Source organism: Marmota flaviventris, chromosome 6 (genome assembly GCF_047511675.1).
Source record: "Marmota flaviventris isolate mMarFla1 chromosome 6, mMarFla1.hap1, whole genome shotgun sequence".
NCBI lineage: Eukaryota > Metazoa > Chordata > Mammalia > Rodentia > Sciuridae > Marmota > Marmota flaviventris.
The window spans coordinates 124,225,259-124,250,087 of NC_092503.1; the positions used below are offsets into that span (position 1 = coordinate 124,225,259).

At 43.4% G+C, this 24,829-nt stretch overlaps 1 protein-coding gene and 1 long non-coding RNA gene across 2 annotated transcripts; one reads left to right on the top strand and one right to left on the bottom strand.

Annotated features, from left to right (window-relative positions):
• Positions 1-2,279: 2,279 nt before the first annotated feature.
• On the bottom strand, positions 2,280-2,875 carry LOC139706058 (uncharacterized). The gene is made up of 2 exons (XR_011707777.1): positions 2,615-2,875; positions 2,280-2,523 (listed from the first exon to the last, which is right to left on the bottom strand). It is a non-coding gene; the product is annotated as an uncharacterized lncRNA (long non-coding RNA).
• LOC114084375 (MHC class I polypeptide-related sequence B-like) lies at positions 2,396-22,708 on the top strand. The gene is made up of 7 exons (XM_071613576.1): positions 2,396-2,508; positions 3,321-3,532; positions 18,392-18,658; positions 18,869-19,180; positions 19,591-19,869; positions 19,984-20,112; positions 22,167-22,708. The coding sequence occupies exons 2-7, from the start codon at positions 3,487-3,489 to the stop codon at positions 22,283-22,285; spliced, it is 1,152 nt and encodes a 383-aa protein (XP_071469677.1). The 5' UTR covers positions 2,396-2,508; positions 3,321-3,486; the 3' UTR covers positions 22,286-22,708.
• The last annotated feature ends 2,121 nt before the right edge of the window (positions 22,709-24,829 follow it).

Here is a 24,829-nt window from a genome sequence, read left to right on the forward strand (position 1 = left end):
AAAAATATTTTCCAAAAAGTGAGAAATAAGGAGTGGAAGAGATATTTCTACTTTTCTAATGTCCTGGCTGTGGTCCCTAAGGGACTGGGGCTGCAAGTTTATATGGGATCCTCAGAGAGGGACATAAGAAATTATACAACTGAAAGAAATTATTCTTACATCCTAAAGAAATACAAGAAAATGTTGAACCAATTAGCCTATGGTCACCAATGTATTATTCTTTCAAAGCTTGGAGTCTTGATCTTTTTCATGTAATTTGGATATAATTTAATTTAATACTTCCTAACAACATGGGAAATATTCACAATACAATGCTGGACAAAAATTAAGTTTCTCGGGGAGTGGTGGCACATGCCTATAATCCTAGTGGCTCCTGAGGCTGAGACAGGATGATCCTGAGCTCAAAGTCAGCCTCAGCAATGGCGAGGCACTAAGAAACTCAGTGAGACCCTGTCTGGCTCAGTGATTGAGTGTCCCTGAGTTGAATCTCTGTTAACCCTTCACCCCCCAAAATGTGTGTGAGCCATATGGTGGCACATGGCTATAAACCCAACTACTCTACACCCAGAGACAAGATGATGGCAAGTTCAAGGCCAGCCTGTGCAACTTAGTGAGACACTGTCTCAAAATTGAAATTTAAAAGACAATGTAGCTCAGTGGTACAGTATCACTTGATTTGAGTGTTAGTACAAAAAAAAAGAATGTAGGGGAAAAAAGAGCATGTTTTGAGAATGCCTCAGTTGAGGGTGTGTTAGTGTTTGTCAGCTTCATAGTACTACAGTTCAATACCTGAGGCAACTAATTTATACATGAAAAGTTTTATTCAAGGCACAGTCTGGGAGGGTCCAAAGCCTGTACCTGTATCAGCTATGTTCTGGTAGGACAGTGGATGGTGGCCTGCCTTGGTGTGAGCATGTGCCAGAGCTAACCTGTGACATCACTATCTAGGAAGCAGAAAGAGACTAGAGACCATGCCCCCAAAACCTCTGTGCCTTAAGGGCCTTCCACTGGGCCTCAACCCTTAAAGTTCACAGCATCTGCAATACCACTGTGCTGAGGATCAAGCCTTCATATAGGGACCTGTAGGTGACATGCAGGCCTATATCAAACCATAGTGGAGGGGGTGTACATGTTTACAAGTGTGTCAGTCTCTGTGGACATTTATTCATCCATTCAATCTGCAATTTTTTTGAGATAAGTTCTTGCAAATGACAGAGATGTTTAGGTAATGTACTTTTGAAAGATCCTCCAAGAATTTCCAGAGAAATTACAGGGGAAATTTTATTCACCTTTTTTTTTTTTTTTGGTGTGTGTGTGTATGTGGTGCTGGGGATTGAACCCAGGGCCTTGTGCATGCAAAGCAAGCACTCTACCAACTGATCTATATCCCTAGCCCTCGGGAAATTTTTTTCAGGCTCCAGGCCCCAGGGTTTCAGGGACCTTGCCACAGAAGAACATGTCATCAATTTTTCATGTATTTCACCTGAGAAAAAGTTATGCAAATACTATCATACTTGCTGCATTAAGAAGGAGCACTGGAGGCTGGGGTTGTGGCTCAGTGGAAGACTGCTCGCCTACCATGCATGAGGTACTGGGTTTGATCCTCAGAACCACATATGTATAATAAAGAAGGAGCACTGGAAAGCATAGGAGCAGAGAAAAAAAAGTTCTACTTTTCAGCTTTCTGGGATGTTGCTGTCAGGGGCGGGTGGAAGGGGTGGCAGAGAGGAGACAATTCACTCAGGCAGGGCACAAGGCCTCCTGAGCTCTCCTCTCCTTCAGTCTCTCCTACATCCAGGACCTGGACACCTGTGCAGTTCAAAGTGCTCAGAAACTTCCTCATCACCCTCTGACACCCAGCCCTCTCCTTGGCTGCTCAGGGAGGATCCAAGAGCAACTTAGCGGCGCCCCCGTGTGGTCCGTTGAGAGGTTTTTTCTTGGAATTGGTCCCCTCCACCCTGTAATCTGGAGGAATCAGTACCACGCTGAGGCGGGAATTTGAATCCTGGCGGGCAAGGAGCCCTAGGAAGTGTTTTCTGATCCTAGAACCCAAAGGCCGGCCCCCAGAGGGAGGAGATGGGAGAAGCTAAAATCGGTACCCACAGGCGAAATCCGGGTAGATGACGGATGGACTGTGACCCACTGCACATCCCACTTCACTACATGGACATAGCCAGCCGCGGGGTCTGCATTCTCACAGCCCGGCAGCCAGAGAACCCCAAACGCAGATGCAGCTCGCTAGCCTCCCGCCAGGCGCCCATAAGCACCTTCAATCTGCGTTTATATCAACCAACAATTTTTATTTTCTTTGGGCCAAAGTGGGCGTGACTTGTGATCTTCTGCAATCCCAGTAAAGTCTCCCGGCACAAATCGCCGCCCAACTAGGGCAAGAGAGTGTGCTTCCGGGCTTATGTAAGTCAGAGCTGGGTGGTTTCTGTTTCTATTCAGAAACTGAGCAGTGGTGCTCAAGGTCAGCAGGTCAGCGCGGAGAAAGCCCTCGGTATTCTTGTGAGTCCAGGGGCCCTAAGGGGAGAGTGGAGTGTGTTTAGTGAGGCAGAGAAGAAGGGGGCATAGGGGCAGGGGAGGTGCAGAAGCTCCTTGCACAGAAGATTACCTGAGAGTCTTGGAGAGGAAGGGGCAGCCAGGCCTAGGTCCTGCAGAGCCCCAAATCCTGAGCCCAAGACCTGCAGGGCCTCCTCTGAGGCTCTCTCCTTGCTGTCATATGTAAATGTCCTAGAGCAAAACTAGCATGTAATTATTAAGGCAGTCAGTCTTTTGGGGGAATAAGCAGAATAAGACAGATTGTTGGAGCTGCCACACCTAAGAAGTCCTGGAAGGAGGGTAGACAACAGGGAGGAAAGGGTTTGGGACCAGTTGTCAGGAGAGCTGTGTTCCCTCTCCCACTCTGCATCACCACCACCTTGGGAACCTTCACTAATGAAAATAGCCTCTCAGGAAGAAGACTGGACCCTAATCCTTCAACCCCTTTTGTGCTTGAAAACAAACAAAACAAAAAAATTGACTGTTAATAAAAAGGAAAGTAAGTCTAAGAGCTTGCCAAAACATCTCCATGAATGGCCTTTCCACCCACAGAAAAAGTATAGAGGAGGGCCTTAGGGAATAGTTAGGAAGGGTAGGTAGAGTTCATTTTTATAAAGGCATTTTAGGGGCAACAAAGATGAAATGAACAATTTCTGATCCTGAAGTTGTCTGCAGTCCAGGGGGATGTCATGGATGGTAAGAGGGATTCAAGGCAAGGCACAGCTAGAACCATCATGGGCCAGAACCCTGGATTATGAAACTTTCCTTCATATTTACAGCACTAAAGGAATTTTAAAAGACACTGCAGCCTACTTCCCACCTAGCTTTACCTATTGAATATGTTTTGGACGTGGCCTGGGCACAAGGATATTAAGGACTCTCCAAGTGGTTCTGCTAAGCAGCCAAGGTACAGAACAACTGACTCCATGTTCCAAAGACCAGGAAATGTGTGTTGGGGAGAAGGCAAACTTCCAGCAGAAGCAGCTGTCTGGTAAGCATATTATTATTGTTAGTACTGAGATATAATTCATTTACCAGAAGTCAGACTTTGAAAGAGTGCAATTCAGTGTTTTTTGGTACAGTCATGCGGTTGTACCACCATCACCACTGTCTTCATGGGATTATTTTAAGGATGTAGTCGGGTCTGATGGCTGGAAGGCAAGCAGGAGCAGTTGCCAGGAAGATTGCTTAGCAGTAGCATCCTGTTCAGACAGGGTAAGGAGACCAGGGGAGTCTGTTTTGACCTCAGCCTAGGGGAGATATCACCAGGGAAATGGGGGAAGAGGGTGATGCTAGACAGCAGATTGTGGCACCTGTGGGCTTTGTTGGGAGAGTAGAGGCATCCTGTGTTAAAATCAGCAGATGCAGCAGCTGTGGATTGGCTTGAGGCATTATGGTGACAACTGGAGGTAGGCTCAATATTTAGGAAGAAGCATTTGCAGTATTCCTGGATGAAGGTAGATGAAAGTCTGGACTAAGGTAGTTTCTGTGAAGCTGTAAAAGGGTTTCAGGAGCTGACTGGGGAAGCCATACAGGCAGAGGTAAGGGCCAATTAGAAGTGACCAAGGGTGGTGATGCAGTTAAGTGAAGTAGGGAAAGGGGGTGGGTCTGTAATGGTTGGAGAGGTGTAGAGTGGGCTTATAGATTTCTCTGATTTGAGGGTCAAATGGGCCCAGAGATGCAGATGCCTTAAGGTGGTCTGGCAAAGGGAGTCTGGTTGGTGTTGGATTTACCCATGGAGAGCAGTCTGATGGGGCTCATGCATTGCTGTGGGATAGCTAGGGCAGTTACAGGATGTGGCCAGAGGAAAGGAGACCTGGTTGGATCTTGGAGTCAATGGCAGGGGAAGGAGCAGATTAGACTGGCTGTAGCCTCTTAGGGAGTTTGGAGCCTGAGTGATGTAGTGCTGAAGGGGCTTCTGGGAGTAGAGGAGGCTGAATTCTTACAAAGAGTTCTTGGAATCTGGTTATTGGTGAATGTACTTGATTGAGGGCAGTATGCTGGGAGAGTAACAAGGCTTGGATCTTCCGGAAGTGTGCCATAGAAGGAACAAGCTAGAGCTGACCATATGGGGTAATGTGCTACAGGAGCTTGGGGAGACCCATGTTTCTCTGTGGGCGGGATTCCACTAGGTTCCCAGTGATGTGGCAGTGTTTCTAAGGTTGGGCCATGGCAGTTGCTCAGAATCTGACCCTCAAGCATTCACCTAGCTGCCCTTACCTTCACGTCTAAGTTACCTGGGAAATCCTAAATCACAGGCACTTTTCTGGCCCTTGAGGCTGTAGGGACTTGGTGGATAGTTCCCAGAGTCTGGAAAGGTTTAGCTTGGCCTTGTGCTTCCAGGGAATTTCCACTTTAAGCATAGCTCCTCCCTCTCTGCTCCTGATTGGTTAGAGTCAGAGGTATGTCCTCATTGGGTGAGTGCTTATTGAACCACACCCCTTGCAAGGTAATTCACCTGTGCCTCTCTTCCCGGGAACTTTGAGACTAGTCCTGCAGGTCAGCTGGGAGGGCGGCAAAGTCGCGCGCTATGAGGCTGAAGCCTGTCATGCTGCTCCTGGCAGGAGCTGCCATCTGTGCATCTTTGGGTACAGCCGCTGGTGAGTGCGCTAACTGTGGGTCTTCAGAGCTGGAAAAGCTTGAGAGATCCAGGGCGTCCAGCGGCTTCCAAGGCATGTGGAGCCCACTTGGCGGGCTCTGGGGGGTTAAGGAGGGGTCCGGAGCTGGAGGCGGCCTGTTTCCAACAAAACCTCAACTCCGCTTTTCAGGGCGCATTCCTCATCACCTTCCCCAAGTGGATCTGTGCCTTAACTCGCTTCCCTCCCTCTGCTCTGAGCCTTGTGCTTCCTTTTTGAACATCTCGGTTCTTAGGATGCCTTGGAGTCCCCAGGTCTGCCTCCTGCTTTACTCTTTGAGAGATATTCAAGGACCCTTGGAGGTCTGCCTTCATGGAACCACTAATCCCTGCGGGGATGGGGGGGGGGGTGGACAGTTTCCGGAGTCAGCTGCGTGTTCTCACTTGAGTCTTCAGTACCTGGAGTTAGGGGTCTTCCTTTCTTCCTGCCAGGAGCTTGTAGGGCTATCCCAGCCTCCCACTGTCTTTCCTGTCGCTGTGGGTACTGACTACTCCAAACACTCAAGTGAGGGAGGTTAGAAGCTGAGGACTTCTGGGCCAAGAGATTGTTCCAGTGACTTCTCTCATCTCCACCCTCAAGGTCCCCTGGCCTCCTGCTGCCTAAGGGAGGAGGGTCTTCTCCCCCCTTATACCTCCCCTTACCCTATAACTCCCCTGTTCTCACTGGATTTCTCCAAGCCTCCTCAGCTGCATGACTCACACACCCCACCCTGTCTGTCCTGGTGCCCTCCACCTCCCTGCTCTCTCCTCCTGCCTGCAGTTCTCTGATCTACTTCTAAGGTGTCTGCCCCTCATCTTCTCACCCTCCCCACTAGATCCTTTCTCTTTTCCTGTTAGTCATTACCTAGAGTAGCTATACCTAATGTTGCTGTAACCACCCTCTTCCCACCCACCCTTCCCAGGCCTGTATTTTGCTGTTAAAAAAAAAAAAAAAAAAAAAAAAAAAAGATTTTTAGTTGGAGTGGGTTTTTTTTTTCAAGTTTTCTTTTCTTTTTATGGGATGCAATGTGAAATTTTGATACATATCCACATTTTATAATGATCAAATCAGAGTAATTAGCATATCCATCACCTCAAATATTTATCATTTCCTTGTGGTCAGATTATTTAAAATCCTCTCTTTGATCTATTTTGCAACATACTCTAAATTATTATTTACGGTAATCATCTTGATGTGCTATAGAACTGCATAGAAGTTATTTCTCCTTTCTAATTGAAACTTTGTATTCCTTGATCAGTGTCTCCCCTCCTCTGTCTACTCTACCTGTGCTAACCAGCACCCCTCCTATCTGCCCCAATCTCTACATATAAGTGATATCATTTTGTGTCTGTTTTATTCTCTTTTAATGTCCTCTAGGTTCATCTTTATTGTCACAAATAACACAATTTCTTGTTTTTTCGGGACTTTTAAAGATAAATATATTGGAGATTAATCTCAGGGTCTTGTATCTGCTGGGCAATCCCTTTATTCCTGAGCTTCACCCTCAGCCCTAATTACTTTTTTGTTGTTGCTATTGTTATTAAGAGTGATTAGTATTTTTCCTATGTATTTGCCCCAATGTATTGTTCTTTTGTTTTTGTCTTGTTTTGTTTTGTTTTGGAGGTGGGTCTGCTGCTGTTTCCCAGGCTGGCATTAAACTCCTTGGCTCAAGAAATTCTCCTACCTTAGTCTCCCAAGTAGCTGGGATTACAGACATGCACCATAGTGCCTGGCTCTTTGTCCATTTTTTGTTTTCTATTTTTTTAATTGATATGATAGATGTACTTAATGGTAGAGTTTGTTTGCATATACATACATGTACACAATATAACAATGTAATTGTCTAATATCATTCCCCAGTATTTTCCCTTTCCATCTCCTCCTCCCTCCCCTGATTCCTTTCCTCTACTCTAGTGAGCTTCCTTTGATTTTCATGAGACCCTCCCAGCTTTCTTTGGGTTTGTCTTCTCTAGCTTCCACATAAGAGAGAAAACATATGACCCTTGACTTTCCGAGTTGGACTTAATTCACTGAACATAATATTGTCAAAGTTCTATCCATTTTCCTGAAAAATGCAAAAATTTTATTCTTCCTTTGGCTAAGTAAATCTTCATCATTTATATATACCATATTTTCTTTTTCCGTTCATCCAGTGATGGAAATCTATGCTGGTACCCTATTGAGGCTACTGTGATTTGTGCTGCTATAAACATGAATTTGCATGACAGTATGACGACTTTGATTCTGTAGTACAAATATAGAGGAGTGGTACAGCTGGGTGGTGGTTCCATTCCTAGTTTACTGAGGAACTTCCATACTGATTTCCATAGTGGTTTTACTAATTTACAAATGAACTAACATTGTTGTTCTTTCTCCACATCTTTGTCAGTATTTCTTTTTTTTTTTGTATTCATGATGGCTACCATTCAAACTGGAGTCAAATGAAACTCAGTGTAGTTTTGATTTTTTTACATTTGGCCATATTTTTATTTACTACATATACTATAAACATATATAATACATGCTATAAAAACATTTTTAAAAATTTAACTGTCAAGAAAGTGTATAGTGTTATAATACAATGGAAAATGTTCATATGTTATATCAAATTGGTTTGCTTATCATCCATTTCAAACCACTAATAGTGAAATTTTACTTGTGGAAAATTAAAAATTATCTATTTGCATAATTAACAATAAAGTCCAACAAATTAATAAGAATTAACCATGTCAAACATTAGAATCCAAAAAATGGGCTTTTGCAGAAACAATTATATAAAATATAGCAGCCAATTTCAGTTTATTTTGTTCTCTTCACATTCTTAATTGTTTTATTTGTTGTACAGAAGCTTTTTCATCTGATGCCATCACATTTATTAACTATGGGCATCATTTTCTGAGCTTTAAGTGTCCTGTTGAGAAAGTCATCACCTGAATCTGGGTGAAGTGTTGAACCTCCTTTTTCTTCTAGGAGTTGCATAGTTTCTGGTCTAATTCCCATTTTTGGTCTTTGATCTATTTTGAGTTGACTTGTGCACTGTGAGAGATAAACGCCACCTCCCAATCTTCCACATAGGCAAAGCCTGTTTTTCAGCATCATTTGTTTACAGGGTTGTCTTTTCTCCAGTGTGTGTTTTAGCGCCTTTTTCAAGGATCAGATGACTGTATCTGTGTGGGTTTGTTTCTGTGTCTCCTGTTGTGTACCATTGGTATAAGTATCTGTTTTTATGCTAAGTACCGTGCATTTTTTTTGTCACTATTGCTCTGTAGTACAATTTGAAGTCAGGTGTTGTAATGCCTCCAGCATTGCTTTTTGGGCTCAGAATTCCTTTGGCTGTTCTGGATCTTTCAATCTTCTAACTGCACAATAAAACTTTTCTCTAATTCTGTGAAAAAAAATGTCTTTGGTATTTTCATGGGGATTGCATTGAGTCTGTGTCTTGCCTTTGGTTTTATGTTCATTTTAGCAATATTCATTCTTCCTATCCATGAGCATGGGAGGTCTCATCCATCTTCTGTGTCTTCAATTTCTTTCTTCATTGTAGAGGTTTCTTTACCCCTTGGTTTGAAGTATTCCTTAGTATAAAGATGCACCCTCCGTAGCTTTGAAGGACATCTCATATCTAAACAATAACAGAAGGCTTTTTATTAATGCTTCTATCTCCTTTCTAGTTATTGGTCTATGTAAGTTTTCTATGTCTTCTTGATTGGATTTTGGCAGGTCATATGTGTCTAGAAATGTATCCATTGATTCTATGTTTTCCAATGTATTGGAGTATAAGTTTTCAAAACTGTCCTTATAAACCTCTGGATTTCTGTAATATCTGTAGTGATTTCTCCTTTTTCATTTCTAATTTGATTAATTTGGATCTTCTCTCTTTTTCTTGGTAATTCAGCTAAGGGCTTATTAATCTTCTTTATCTTTTCAACAAATCAACTTTTCATGTCATTGATCCTTTTTATTGTTTCTGTATTCTCTTTTTCATCAATTTCCCTTCTGAGCTTAATTATTCACTCCCTTCTACTGGTTTTGGAATTGGTTTGTTCTTGTTTTTCAAGGATTTTGAGATGCCTCCTTTGTTTAACGGGGATCTTTCTGATTTTCTAATATAGGCACTCATAGTTATAAACTTGTGTCTTAGTTCATAGTGTTGCCAAGGTTCTGGTATGTTGTATCACTGTTTTTGTTTCTCTCTTGATTTCTTCTATTACTCATTAATTATTCAAAAGTGTATTGTTCAGTCTCCACATGTTTTTATAGGTTCTGAAGGTATTTTGGGGGGTTGATTTCTAATTTCATTCCATTATGATCAAATAAGATGCAAGGAATTGTATCAATTTTTAAAATTTGGTATGGGTTGCTTTGTGGCCTAATATATGATCTGTTTATGGGAAAAGTCCATGGGCATCTGAGAAGAATGTACTTGGCTGCAGTTGGATGAAATAGTCTCTAGAATCTGTTAAGTCTATTTGATTTATAATATTTTTTTTCATTATAAAACTCTTTACTAAATTTATGTCTGGATGACTCATCTACTGATGAGAGAAGTGTGTTAAAATCAACCAGTATTATTATACCAGGATCTATCTGATTCTTTCATGTGAGTAGTGACTGTTTTATATAATTAGGTGCACCACATTTTGGGTTTTAACTTTTTTAAAAACATTTTTTAGATGTTGATGGACCTTTATTTTATTCATTTATTTATATGTGGTGCTGAGAATCAAACCTAGTACCTCACACGTGTTAGGCAATTGCTCTACCACTGAGCCACAACCCCAGCCCTTGTTTTAACTGTTTATTATAGTTAAATCTTCTTGTTGGGTTGTTCTCTTTTCCATTATCTTTGTTGTTCTCTTTACCATTAGGAAGTGACCTTTGTCTCTTATGATTAATTTTGTCTTGAAGTCTGCTTTGTTGGGTGTGAGAGTGTAAACTCATGATTTGGGGGGACTTCATTTGCATGGTCTATCCATTTCCAACCTTTCACTTTCAACCTGTGGTTCTCTTTATCTAGAGGATGAGCCTCTTACAACAACATACAGTTGAGTCTTGTTTTCTAGTCCATCCTGCCAGCCTGTGTAATTAATTGGAGAGGTGAGATCATTTACATTTGATGTTATTACAGAGAGGTGTCTATAAATTCCTGCCATTTTGATTTCTTTCTTTTTAAAAAAATTTTTTTTAGTTGTTGATAGATCTTTATTTGATTTATTTATACGTGGTGCTGAGAATCGAACTTAGTGCCTCACACATGCCACGCAAGTGCACTACTGCTGAGCCACAGTCCCAGCCCCCATTTTGATTTATTTCTAATGTTTAATTTGTCCTGTTTCTCATTTGTGTAGGGACACTTCAAATGACACTTGTCCATTTTTGAACTCTGGGGTTGTTTTTTTTATTTCTTCTGTGTGAATTATTGGCTCAAAAATAACCAGCAGAGGACTCATAAATTCTTTTTTTTTTTTTGCTCATTTTGAAAAGTTTTCCTTTCCACTTAGATTCTGAAGGAGAGCTTTGCTGTATATAGCCATTTTGGCTGACAGTTATTTTCTTTCAGGGCTTGGAACACATCATTCAAAGCCCTCCTGGATTTTAGAGTTTGTGCTGAGAAACCAGATGTAATTCTGATTGAATTGCCTTTAAATGTGACCTGACATTCTTCCCAAAGGCTTTTACCATTTTTTCCTTGCTCTGTATGTTAAGCATTTTAATTATACGTTCTGTAGAGGTTCTTTTTTGATGTTGTCTGTTTGGGGTTTCAATACTTCTTGTATTGGATGGCCCCTCATTCTCAAGGTTTGGAAATTTTTCTATTATTTCCCTGAAGAGATTATCTATGCCATTAGCCTGTCTCCCATAACTCTCTTCAATACAAAGGATTCTTAAATTTGGTCTCTCAATGTTGTCCCAAAGTTCTTATATATTCTAGCCACCTTACTTAGTCTCTGTAATATTGTCTGAATGTTCAAGGCCTGCCATTTTCTCTTCGAACTTTGAGATTCTGTTTTTAGCATGACCTACTCTATTAAAGAGACTTTCAACTGTAGATTGTAATTGACTTATTGTGAACCAAGATTTCTGTTTGGTTCCTTTTCAATATCTCTATCTCCTTATTTAACTTCTCTTTCATACTCTTCACTGACTTTCTTAATTCATTCAGTGATTTTCCTGTGTTGTCTTGAAATTCATTCATCATTTTTATAATCATTCTTTTGAATTCTTTATCTGATATTTCACCCACTTGAATATCTTTAGTTATTTTCTGGTGAATTATGAACTTTAGCAGGTGTTGTTAGCTTGGTTTTCATGACTCTAGATTTCCTGTGTTGGGTTTTATGCATCTGTTAGGATAGATTTCTCTTTTGCTGTTATGTGTGGGCCTTTTTAGGCCATAGCTTTCTCTTACCACAGTGTTCTAGAGCACTCTCGACTGAGAACCCTCTGCAAAGTGGTACCCACAGCCTTTGTGTTCATTCTCTCTCTTTTTTGCAGTAGAAGTGGATGTCCAGGAGTGGGACCCAAGGGCCCCCCTAGCCATTTCCACATAGCATTGGTGTTTAGGTGTATTTTTTTCTCTTTTATTCTTTGTGTGGTTAATTTTGCTGAAGTTTGTGTGGTTAATTTTTGCATGTGCAAGTTATGTAGTCTCATTGCTGGTTTATTTCAGCAGCAGAGTGTCTACCCTGTGACGTGTGGTGTCCATGTAGATTCCCAGCACTTCACAGAAAAAGGGAAAACAAAAGTCTCAACCACTGAAACAAATAATGTACAGCATTAAAACTAATACTAAAAGTGCACATTTACAACACTAATACTACAAAATTAGGAATAGTGGGGTCAGCAGTTGCCAATAGCAAAAACATAAATAGCCATGACCTAGATACAGTATTAAATAAACAATGGGTATCAACTATAGCAGCCACAGAACTAATACTTGCAACAACATGAATAATGTGAGCAGGAGTTATATTAATTAGGCATTCGAAGAGATGGTGAAAATGCTGTTCAGAAGAGAGAAGAATATGGGTGTGGTGGTGTAGGCTTATAATCCCAGTGGCTCAGGAGGCTGAGGCAGGAGGATGGTGAGTTCAAATCCAGGCTTAGCAATGGAGAGGCTCTAAGCAACCCTGAGAGACCCTGACTCTAAATAAAATCCCCCAAAAAAGCACTAAGGATGTATCTCAGTGGTTCAGTGTCCCTGAGTTCAAGCTCCAATTCCAAAGAGAGAGAGAGACAGAGACAGAGACAGAGACAGAGAGAGAGAGAGAGAGAGAAGAAAATAGGATAGTAAAGGAATGTTTAGAATGTTCAAAATGTAAGCAGAGTGAATACAGAAGAGATGTAGCAAGTGATGGCTGTAAAGAAGGATGCCAGAAAATAGAAAAGTAAAGGGAGAGAGAAAGAGAATTTGGCTGTTAGTGGGAAAAGAAAGGAGAAAAAGAGAACAAGGGAAATAAACAAATTAAAATAAAACATAAAAAAATAACATTTTAGTTCTCAAAGACAAGGGAAAATAAGTAGTGTTAAAAAATGCTAAAAATGAGAAAAAAAATGTAAACCAATATATATAGGTATATATATTCATGAAATATTCAGCACAATAAAAACACCAAAAAAGGATACAACATTTTATGATAAGTAAAAGAATTTTCCTCTTTTGGGCTATATGAGAGATGGAGACCAAGCTCTGGGAGTTGTTAACCCCTTCCTCTTTTTCTATTGCTCTCAAAAGTTGCCAACAGGAATGGTCTAAAACTGAAGCTGGTTGAAATAGCTCTCAGCTTCTTACCAGTGTAAGGGGTGATGGAATGGGAAGGACTGTTGACTGGAGTTTTCTCTCACAGACCAGATTGATGCACTCCTAGAGTCTAGCCTGCTACAGAGTTCCAATTGGGGAGATCTGGTGGCTGCGGCTTGAAGCCTTTGGAACTTGGTTGGATGGTATTTGCTCTGGAGAGATTAGGTCAACACACTCTATGGCCAGGCAGATGCAGATCTCTGCTGGAAGTCTGGATCTCTTGAACTTCCCAAGAACTCTACTTGTGGGGCAGGAGAGCCAACCCTGCACAGGTGTCACACACTCAGCTGCCCACAAATATGGCCTTCCCAGGGTTAGTCCCTGAGTGTGCTCATGCCCTCCTTCAGATTCCCAACCCTCTTCAGGGAGGTCACGTGAGCCACCAGACTGAATGGGACAGTGAGTTGCAATTCTCACAGTATTTCTGACTTGAAGTCCGCCCCCCCAACCCGACACACACAGTGTTGTGTGTGCCTGTTTCACTTATTGTTCTAGGTACAACCCAGGCCATACTGTGGGTACTCATCTGGACAGTATAGAGATATTTGTTAGGATCTCCGGGACTCTGGAAGCAGGAAGCTGCAGCATGGCCTCCTCAGAATGGTTCCTGTCTCAGCTGTCTGCTTGCCAGTTAGGAAACAGAGAACTCTTTTCAAACTCCTGTTCACTGTGCGGCCAGTGGATCAGTTAAATACATGCTGTTTTTCTGATCTACAGGTTTTTCTGTGCCAAGTGTGTTTTTCTCTGTATCTTTCCTCCTCTCTGTGGTGAGCCAGTGCCACAACCAACTTGGTTCCAATGTATTTTTAATTTTTGTTCAATGCACAAGGATTTCTGAGTCTTGAGTAGCCTCTGACTGTCTAATATTGAATTTCAGTGAATTTCCTCTTTTACCTAACTCTCTGAAAAGCAGTACACCTACTATTTGCATCCCAAGTTTCAGAGAAACTGGAAATGCAGACATCCTCTAGTGCACCATCTTGAATCTCACTTCTTTGGCAATTTTTAAATAGGGTTGCTTGTTGTTTTGTTATGGGGAACTTTGTGTTCCTTGTATATTTTGGGGAGTAGCCCTTATCTGATGTATGATTTGCAAATACTTTCTTCCAGTGTATGAGTTTCTTTTCACTTCTTAATTATTTTCTTTTGGGGGCAGAAACACTTTGGTTGAATGCTTTTCTATTGGTATATTTTTCCTTTTGTTGCCTGTGCTTTGAGGATCATATCCAAGAAAGTTCTATCCAGACCAATGTCAGGGACTTTGCTCCTATGTTTTCTTCTGGTAGCTTTGTAGTTTCAGTTGGTGTGTGTGCGTGTGTGTGTGTGTGTGTGTGTGTGTGTGTTTTGGTAAGTGTTTTTCCTCTTTTTCTCAGGATGGTCTTGAACTCATGTGCTCATCCTGCCTCAACCTACCACGTAACTAGAACTCAGGCCTGCTCTACCATACCCTGCTTCAGGACTTACATTTAAATCTTTTGTGCACTTTGAGTTTGATTCTCATATAAGGGCTTATATGAAGGTCCATTTCCATTCTTATGTTTGTGAATAGCTTGTTTTTTTCAACAGCTTTTATTGAGATACCAATTTCATATTCTGTACACTTGGCACCTTTGTCAAGAATGCATTCACTCTACATGTATGGGTTTATTTCTGAGTTCCTTTCCATTGGTCGTCATGTTTGTTTTCTTGCCAATACCATTATGCTTTATTTATTGTAGTTTTAAAATCTATTTTGAAATCTGGTTTTATTATATTCCCAGCATTGTCCTTTTTGATCAATACAGTTTTGATTTTGGGGGGGTCTATTTTTGTCACCTTTTTGATTGCTGTGAACAAAAGACCTGACCAGAACAATTTTAGAGGAGGAAAAATTTACTTGGGGACTTGTAGTTTCAGAGGTCACTATCCATAGATGGCTGACTCCATTCCTTGGGGCCCTAAGTAAGGCAGGACATCATGGAAGAGGAGTGAGTTGGAGGAAAGCAGCTCAGGACATTTCACCAGGAAGCTGAGAGAGTGAGCTCCGCCCAACTACACAAAATATGTACCCCAAAGGCATACTGCCAATGACCCACCTTACCTAGCCACAACCTACCTTCCTACAGTTACCACTCTGTAGCTCCTACCTGGGATTAATACTAGTTAGGTTAAGACTCTCATAACCAAGTCATTTCACATCTAAACTTTCTTGTATTATCTCGCACATGAATTTTTGGGGGACACCTCATATCTAAACCACAGCAGGGTCTTTTGTGGTTCCACATGAATTCTAGAAATTTTTTCCCATTTCGTTGTTGAATGAAATTAGAAATTTGATAAACCCAACTGGTTTTGTTTTTTCCTTTTCCTTTTTCTTTTTCTGTGGTGCTGAGATTAAACCCATGACCTCAAGCATGCCGGGCAACTGCTCTGCCACTGAGCTCCACTCCCAGCCTGATGACCCTGTTTCTGGTGGAGCCGTCTGTCCTTGGGTCTTCTCTTCATCCCACTGCTCCGAGCCCTCCCCAGCAGGAGTCTTGGTGCTGACAGTCATTGGCTCTGAGCACAGTGCAGGATACCTTGACCTCCCTGCTGTTCTCAGCATCATGCCCTCTTTCTCCCAGTGTGGGCATCACCCTCCTGATGGTCTCTTGCCCACTTCTTTATCCAACCCTTGCCCATTTTATACCTCTACTCTCCACCCTACAGGTGCTGGACTTTATCTCTCCCTGGTCCCTCTGCACCTCTCTGCTGTGGGACCTTTTCCTCACCACCCCTGCCTACCTGCCTGGAGCCCTCACCAACTTCTACCTGTCACAAGCCCCCTCTGGTGGGACCTTTGCAATCTATAGCCACTCTCATCTGCCTTCATCCAGAGCAACACCCCTGTCTTCCCCCTAACCCGGTTCTCCTAGGGTCACCTCTATGCTGTGTTCAACCCCCACCCCTAGTCATTCCTTGACCAGGCTACTAATCTCTCTTGCCCTTCCCTCCTCCCCTTCCCATCCATATTAGAAAAAGGCTCTTGGTCCTCCTGCTCTTTGCCCTTCTCCCTCTTTTGGGGGGTTCCTTTACCTTAGAGGGCTTTGGCTCCCTCAGCCATGTGTCCAAATTTGTGTTTTGGTAATTGGTTGGTCCTGGTGTTCCCCAACTATGGCCTCTCCCATCACCACTTTCGTCCTGTGATATTTTTTATTTGTTTGTTCATTTCTTTGTGTTGGACATTGAACCTGGCCTCAACCATGCACTCCACCTCTGAGTAACACCCCCGGCCCCTATGTTTTCCTAACCTGATGCTCTCTTGGGATGTGACCTGCTCCACTCCAGCCCTTCCACTGTGAAGGGCCTCCCCCAGGTTGTGCAAGTTGTCCCTCTTCCTTTATACACTTTGTATAGTAACCTCAAGATCATCCATAGTGTAACAACTAACAGAATGCCCTTCCTTTTTAATTCAGAATAATATTCCTTTGGCATATAAGCCACATTTTGATGAGGTGTTCCTCAGCTGATGGGTACTTGGGTTACTTATATCTTTTGGCTTTTTGGAACAATGCTGTTATTAATGTGGGTGTGCACATCTCTGCATTTACCTGCCTTCACTACTGTTGTGTTTATGGCCAGAAATACAGTAACTGGATTATACAGAAAGTATCTTTTGAGCATTTGGAGGGACCCCCTTACTATTTTCATAGCAGCTGCACCATTGTATGCATAGGTAAGCAATTCACCTGTGCTGCAATTTTCTATGTATTTGTGAAATTGTTCATTCCACATTCATTTTTTCTAAATGGTAGCCATCCTCATGTGTACAATATGGAGTCTTATTGTGCTTTTATTTTCATTTCCCTAATGACTGATGATGTTGAGTATCTGTTCATGTGCTTCTTAGGTATTTGTATATCTACCAGGGAACTGGCTGTAGAGATATTTTGCCCAATTCTGAATAGATTCAACTTTTATATTATTTTTGAGTTGTCAAGATCCTTTTCTGTTTGCTTGTTTTGGGAACTGGGATCAATCCCAGGCTCTTGCACATACTAGGCAAGTGCTCTACAGCTGAGGATTTCTACCCCAGCTCAAGTATTGCAAATATTTTTACCCCATTCTGCAGGTCACCATTTCTGTGGGTATGCTTTGGTGTTTAGATGTTTTTATGTTAATTATTTTGATGGGTCAAATTTATCAATTGTTATCTATAGTGTCTGACAAGTGCTTGTGGTGTCATATCATTGAAAATTAGTCAATTCTTTTTTCTGAAGATTATTACCAATACATTTTCTAACAAATATGTTTATCTAATATATACATACATGTATGCATATGTATATACATATATACATATATATATATTATTAGTAATATGAATTGAACCTATAATCTCTCACATGCTAATAAGAAATCTAACACTGAGCTACATGACAGGCATTTTAAAAATTTTATTGTGAGATAGGGTCTCTGACTAAGTTTCCCAAGTTGACCTTGAACTTGCATTCATCTGCTTCAGTTTCCTGAGTAGCTGGGATTACAGGCATATATCACTATATGTAGCTGCCAATGTGTTTTCTTCTAAGTTTTATAGTTTGCATTTTGAGTTTATGTGTGTGTGTGTGTGTGTATGTGTGTGTATACAATCTGCATATTGAACCCAGGCACTTGGACAAGCTAGGCAAGCACTCTCTCATTGAGAGTTAATTTCTATTCCAGAGTTAATTTCCATCTGTGAATAAGTAAAGGGTCCAACTTCATTGTTTGTGAGTGGAAATCCAATTTTTCCAGCATTATCTATTGAAAAGATACATCAGATCTTTGAAAACACTGCCATCTGCCTTTTCTCAGGAGATGCTAATAGGACCATTTACCTCCCCTACCTAGGGCCTCCAGATGTTTGATCTTTTGAGTTGGACCCACCTACTGCTTTACATCCCTTTATGGTACAACCCTGCTCAATACTTTTGGGGCCACAACCCTCCCTTACACTGCCCCAACCTGCCTGTCCCACCTTATCCATGAGAAGTCTGCAGAGAGGCAGCACCCCTATTTCAGCCCCCTGCCCCCCTGCCCTATCCCCTGCACATGTGTGACCATGGGTCCACCCTCCCTCCACCCTTCCTGGGCCTTCCCTGCTGTGCACATCTGGACCTCCTGTTCCTCCTGCCCCTGCAGGCCAGCCTCTCCTCTTGAACTCTCTCCTATACACTTAGGCAACCTGTTCCCCTGTCTTGGGCCCTGGCTTATATGCCTGCCCCTCTCCATTTCCCCTTTCTCCATCCCTCACTTCCCCTCTCCTTCATCTTTACTTTCCTATCTGCATTGTATTGGGAACCTTTCTTCTGTCCCTTTGTCTGTGTGTGTTTGCTGCCTCCTCAGGTGCTCAGGACAGCAGAGCCTTTGTGGTGAGCATTGATGAGAAGTTGTTTCCAGGAAGAGGTGTCATCTGTTGCTTCCTCTTCCACAGGGAACCACAGTCTTCACTATAACCTCACAGTGAGGTCCCAAGGTGGATTAGTGCAATCAAGGTCCTTTGCTGATGGTTATTGGGACCATCAGCTCTTCCTTCACTATGATAGTGACTCTAAAGAAAGCCCCAAACCCCAAGGGCCATGGGCAGAAAAACCCTTGGGAAATGAGAGGTGGAACATAGAGATCCAGGAGTTGAAAGAGCACATCAAGAAAGCAAAAGCAACCCTGGCAGATATCAATGCCCAGCAGGAGCAGAGAGGAGGTGAGTGTGGGTGGGAGCAAGGGTGACATGAGCTTACTCCAGGAAGGCTGGGGGCAAAGAGCAGGGACCTGTCTGTTCTCACTGCAATTGACAGTGAGGAGACACTGAGGAGAGCCAGGTTGAGGTCCTCTGTGGGCTGGAATTTTTCACTTGGAGGGCAGGGAGGCAGAGGGGCCAGGGGATGGAGAAGTGACTGTTGCGTGGGGGCAGGGTCTCATTCCCTTCAGGAGATTTGGGGCTGCAAGATTGAAGAGGACAACTGCACCAGGAGCTTCTGGATGATCTACTATGATGGGGAGCCCTTCCTCTCCTATCACCCAGAGACACGCAGCTTGAGAGTGGAGCCATCCTCAGCTCAGACCTTGGCTATGGAAGTCAAGAATTCCTGGGATGAAGATGGCATTCAAAGCAAGGACATCTGGGCCCAAGTGCAGGGAGAGCTTTGTGGAAAACTTCGGACTTATCAAGTCTCCTGGAAGGGCTCCTCCCTCTCCCCTGGAGCCTCTGCCCAGGAGACCTTGTGTGAGTTTGTGTTGTGATTTGCCTGTCCTGTCACACCACTAGATAGAGTCAGGAGGGTGTATGTGCCAGACACTAGTGAGCCCCCACCTGCCTGCCTGCCTGCTATCATAGAGCTCCCACTTGTCCCCACAACCCTGAGTCCCCCAAAATACCCCTGATGACCTCACATACCAGAGTCCCTGTAACAACCTCTCCTCAACATGAACATGTGGAGTGAGAATGTGAGGCCAGAAGCCCATCCTTCTGTCAGATGACTCAGGCTCCAGGCTGAGAACAGACTTGTAGAAGGTCTGGGGTCAATGAGGTCTTAGGCCAGAGTCAGAGATTGGAGAAGACCAGCCCTATTCCCTCCCTGAGAGGGACATGAGGTTTGGTCCCATGTCTGAGTAGCTCTGCCCTTTCTTCTCCAGTGTCACCAACAGTGAATATGACCTGTGGTGAAACCTCTGAGGACACCATCAACGTGACATGTTGGGCTTGTGGCTTCTATCCCCAGAATATCTCTGTGACCTGGCTTCAAGATGGGGAACTCCTGAGTCAGGACACCCAGGACTCTGTGGATGTTTTTCCCTATGGGAATGGGACCTACCAGACCTGGCTGTCCACCAGGATTCCCCAAGGACAGGAGCAGAGGTTCAGCTGCCATGTGGTACACATTGGAAAGAACACCACTGTCCCTGTGTCCTGTGGTAAGCTTTGGGGTCCCTGTAGGGGTTCCCAACCACGTTGGTCAGTGACCAGGGTGGTGAGAAGGGAGAAGCCTTGAAGTTCTGGTACCTAGAGTGTAACAATCCTGTTTTCAGGTGTTGGACTTTGGAAGGGATGGCCCATCTTCCTATCTGTTGCTGTTCTTCTGATTATGACAGTTATGATTCCTGTTTGTGTCTATTGCTGCAAGAAGAGCAAGACGCCATCAGCTGCAGAGGCTTCAGGTGAGAAAAGTGGTCATTGGCTGTAGATGTGAAGGCCTGCCTGGGATGTAGGGCCCCTCATGCCTTCTGCTGCACAGAGAGCCGTGGAGGTGACCAGGAACAGGGGTTGGAAGGCTGTGTATTTGTGGGGGTTGGGAGCCATGTCTCCAGTTAGAATCTTCAGTCCTGCCAAAAGCCAGGCAGTAACATCCTTGAATGTCCTGCTGTGGCCTCTTCTGGCTGTAGCTGTGGCTCCTGCTCTGTCCATGTCTCTTTCTCTCACACTTTGCTGGCTTGACCAGGGTTTGGGCTGGGAATGGTGGCTGGTGTGGACTAGATTATCATGGCCTGAAGGGGACACAGAGTCAATGAGTTGTGATCTTTGGATTCTTAGAAACTGAAGAGGAATTCTACAGAGGTAATGCCTCTGGTCCCTTCCTGTCTGCCTTGCTCTCCCCCAGTCTCTCCAGCTGACATAATCAAAGACCCACAGGGCCAGCACTCCACCAGTGCAGTCCCTGGAGGCCGTATAGAGCAGGCCATGGCTCTGCATCCCAGGCCACCACCTCTGCCCTGTGGGTAGTTTCTCTAGTCCTTCCTCAGAAGCTGTCTCCTGAGTGTGTCTTCAGGGTCACTGAGCCTCCCAGTCTCTACCCTATCCCCACCACACAGGTCTTCCTCCTAGAGTGGCCTTGCAGATGACATGGACAGTAGAATAGCTGATGTCCTTGACCATCTGGGGAGAGAGACCAGCCCATTCTGGGGCAGTTATAGTTACAGTTTTTTCCTATATCTACCATTTTCCAGTGTAGCCCCTAGGAGTGTTGGTTACCACAGATAGGGCAGACTGCCCCAGAGCAGAGGCCCATGCAGGTGACTCCTCTAGTAGGGTAGGCAGCTATGTGCCATCTGCTGCTCCCACCTGTGGCCTCTCTGACAGGTGCAGCAGGGGAATGTTAGTTCTACTTTCCTCTGGTCAGAAATGGGGAATGTCACTAGGGCAGTACCTGGGAAGAGTGGGAAAGGCCTATTGCTTATTTCTGCAAATTCCTCCTTTAAATGTTGAATCTCAGTAAGGACGTTCCCAGTTTCAGCTGTATGGTGTGAAAGGCAGTTCTCCAGTGCCCATGTGATAATGTGCACTAAATATCACCCTTGGAGATCCCTCTACAGGAGTGCCCCCTGTGGGAGACCCGGATTGTGGCCATGGCCATTTAAGGATGCAGAGGGTGGGCTGGCAGTCCATACTGCAGGATCTCAGGAAGGCCTTTAATCTGCTTTGGGGAGAAGACCCCTATGGGCTGGGAGAGTTGTGGCCTGCAGGATTTCATGCCAGGAATGGACATAGGGAGTTCAGGGCAGCCTTAGGAAAAAGGAACCCACGGGGAAGAGCTGGGTTCTCAGGGGTGGGTAGACCGTGCAGGTAGGAGGAAGCAAAAGTGCAGAATGAGAGCCTGGGCAGGTGCAGAGGGTCAGTGATTCTGAGTCTCCTCTGTTTGGGCTGTTGTAGGCAGGGGAGCAGCAGATCATGTGGCAGGCATGCTTTTCCAGGCTGTGCCTGCTGGTGCCCCTGTGCTTCCTGGTGGACTGTCCAGTTAAGAGCTGCTGGCTCACAGCTGGGAGGGAGGGATGCTGAGCTGCAAGTGGGGAAGCCCTGTTGGGTGACCACCTGCCTGTACATGGGAGGAGGTTTGGGAACTAAGGGGAAGAAGGGCTCTGTGTGAGTGAGCCCCTGTCCAGCCTGGCAGAACCAGGAGCTGCCCTCTCTGGGAGGCTCCTACTGTCTGTGGAGGAGGGGGCACTGGGTCTCACTTCCAGATCTAGAATCTGAATCCTGAAGCCCTTTCACTCTCTTCCATGGTGGAAACAAAGACTGGTGATGTTGCTGATAGACACACAGAGGAGCCTGATAAGGCAGGAAAATGGGATGAGAGAGAAAAAAAGTCAGGATATTTACTTCCCTCGGAGAATGGCCAAGTCTGGTTTTTGAGGAACTGAGGAGAGAGAGGTGTAAGGGAATAAAGAGCAATGTTCTGCCACCAATTGAACACTGACTGGTTCTCCTTCTTCCCCAGAGCAAATGAGTCTACAAGACCTGGATGGGCTGCAAAGACCACCAAGTGACCACACTGGATCCACACAGCCGGGGTGTCAGCCTCTGCTGAGAGCTCCTAAGGCATCTCAGGGAGCTTAGCCTGTGCAGCCCTGCTCTGAGCAGCACTTTCCTTCCTTCTCAATGATGTGGAAACACGTTGATTGACTTGGGACTGGGGAATGTATATAAGGTCTTTTCTTCTTAGTGGAATATAGATAGGTGGTCCATAAATGGATTTGCCTTCCCTAACAGCACTCTGTACCATGCTGAAGCAGTTAAACTTGGTAAGCTGGTGGAAGGGCCTTTTGACTAAGTCATTATAGTGCCAAATAGGTGGTAATAACTTACAGGACTGGGGCAAGTTTGTCACCCAGTAGGTGAAGAACCGTGACCAGCTGAGGTGTTTACTCAAAGCAAAGAGAACACAGAGCAGGGAATAGAGTAAACCAACTCTAATTTGTGACTGACATGAAAACAAGAGTTATCATAGTTTTATGATTAATAAATTTATTATTACCATGATATATTGCAAAATATTATTTTCCAAAGACTTTGCCATTATCACAATAAAAATAAAACCCCTCTGATTCCTGTGAATTTATCTCTGGGTATCCAAGTCCAGTAATGATCTCACTATCTGAGCACTGAGAGTGCTTCACTTGTTGCTATGCCTCTGTATTGGTGTACTAATGTCATAAAATCTTGTTTGATTTCCTTGAAATATCTGGATTAAAAATGCCACTATTAGGCTAGTGATAGATCTCAGTAGTAGAGAACTTGCCTAGCACATGTGAGGCCTGTGTTTGATTCCCAGCTTTGCCTCAAGAAACCCTAAGTTCCACTATTTAACTTACCTGTATTCATCTAACATATACAATGATGAGAGCCAGAATCTGTGGCATTTTGCAGATGCTGCATGAGCATGCTGGCTTCAAGTTCTGAGTAATTTTCCAGTGTTCTTTATAACATCTGGGGCATTGGTGCCAATGTTTCAAAACCTTTAAGCACAGCTGCTCTGTAGCCTGGCAGAGATGAGGTGAGCTGGGAGGAAGTCCCACAGGGCATCTTGAACTTTCCTTTCTCAGAAATTGCTCAGCAAGAATTTGAAGATAGCAAGGACACAAAAATTCTACTACAGCCTCCAAGGAAGACCTTTTCCTCTTTTATAGCCTAATGTGAACAGCATGCACATATCCTGAGCTCTCTTGTGTGGTTTACATTGTACAGTGACTAAGACAGTGAGCCCTGCTGTGATCAGATTACTTCCTTCCTTTTTAGCAAGTGTGTTATTCTGCTGTTCTAACTCCAAGATGCAAGGGTCTCTCCAGAATGTCAGAGACACCTACTGCCCACACAGTGTTCATGCCCCTGTGTAACATAGGCCACATCTGTGGCTCCTGCACTCTTAGCACAAGCCCTCTTCACACTGCCACTCAACTATTCCAATTTCCAACCACTTACTGTGCATGTGTTTTTCAATTTAATATTCAGATCTATTCCCTTTACTCTCATGTTTGCTAATCAGGATCATAGTCACATGTTAAATATGCAATTTTCAAGTCATCATTTATTGATATACATTTTAATCATGGCATATAGAGATGCTATGGAACTTTTTGTTTTTATTATATCTAAGTTATACTTGCTTAAATGGCCATTATTGGTGCTTATGGTTTTCTTCCTTGATAAGTGATGGTAAGATATAAAACTGTACTCTGTACTTTGGTTTCCAGCTGCCAATTAATTTGGACCATCCCTCCCATGGAATACAACTGAAAAACTGAGGGCAAGAGCACCTACTTGAAAAATATGGCTGAAGGGGTAGATGAGCTAAGAAAGCACTGAAAGTTTACTAGGCCTGGAACCAGAAGGCAGAAATCTAGAATAAGAAGTTAAGTGCACTGAGCTTTTGTGCTGGTGGTGTCTTCTGGCTGGGCCAGTGCCTGGGAGCCTCTCAGGGCTGGAGGGCAAAGGCTACAGTTAAAGGGTGCAAAAGGGACATAGGGGGCAACAACGATCCCTTGTGTTGGGATGGGCCCAAAAGGCTATCCCTTAAGATTCTATCAGCCAATTCTTCTATGGATTACAGTTGTATTTTAACATATGTGATCCAGAGAATCTGAATAGCAAAAAGTACATTAAGGTGTTATTTCCCACCACTCTTATTTTAATTTTTTTCTTTTAATTGTTTTAAGTTATCAAGATCTTTATTTTTATCTGTCTATCTATCTCTCTACTTATTTATATGTGGTGCTGAGAATCAAACCTAGGGCCTTATACGTGCTGGGCAAGCACTCCACCACTAAGCCACAACCGCAGCCCCCAGCACTCTTGTTAAGCATTATAATTGAGAACCTCCTCAATGCTTTCAAGGGAGAAAATAAATAATATAGAAGGGTTTGAACAGAGATATTGAACTCTCATAATTTGCAAATAATAATATGTTGAATTCATAAAGTCCCAAATTATTATAAATTCTTGGAATTAATAACATAGTTTCCTATGGTTGCTAGATTAATATATCTATTTCAATGTTTTATATTCCAGAAGTGAACAGAGTATAAATTTAACAAGAAATCATTGACATAGTAAGAATACATTTTATACACTTCTAGAATGAAATCTACAATTTTTCCTCCAAAT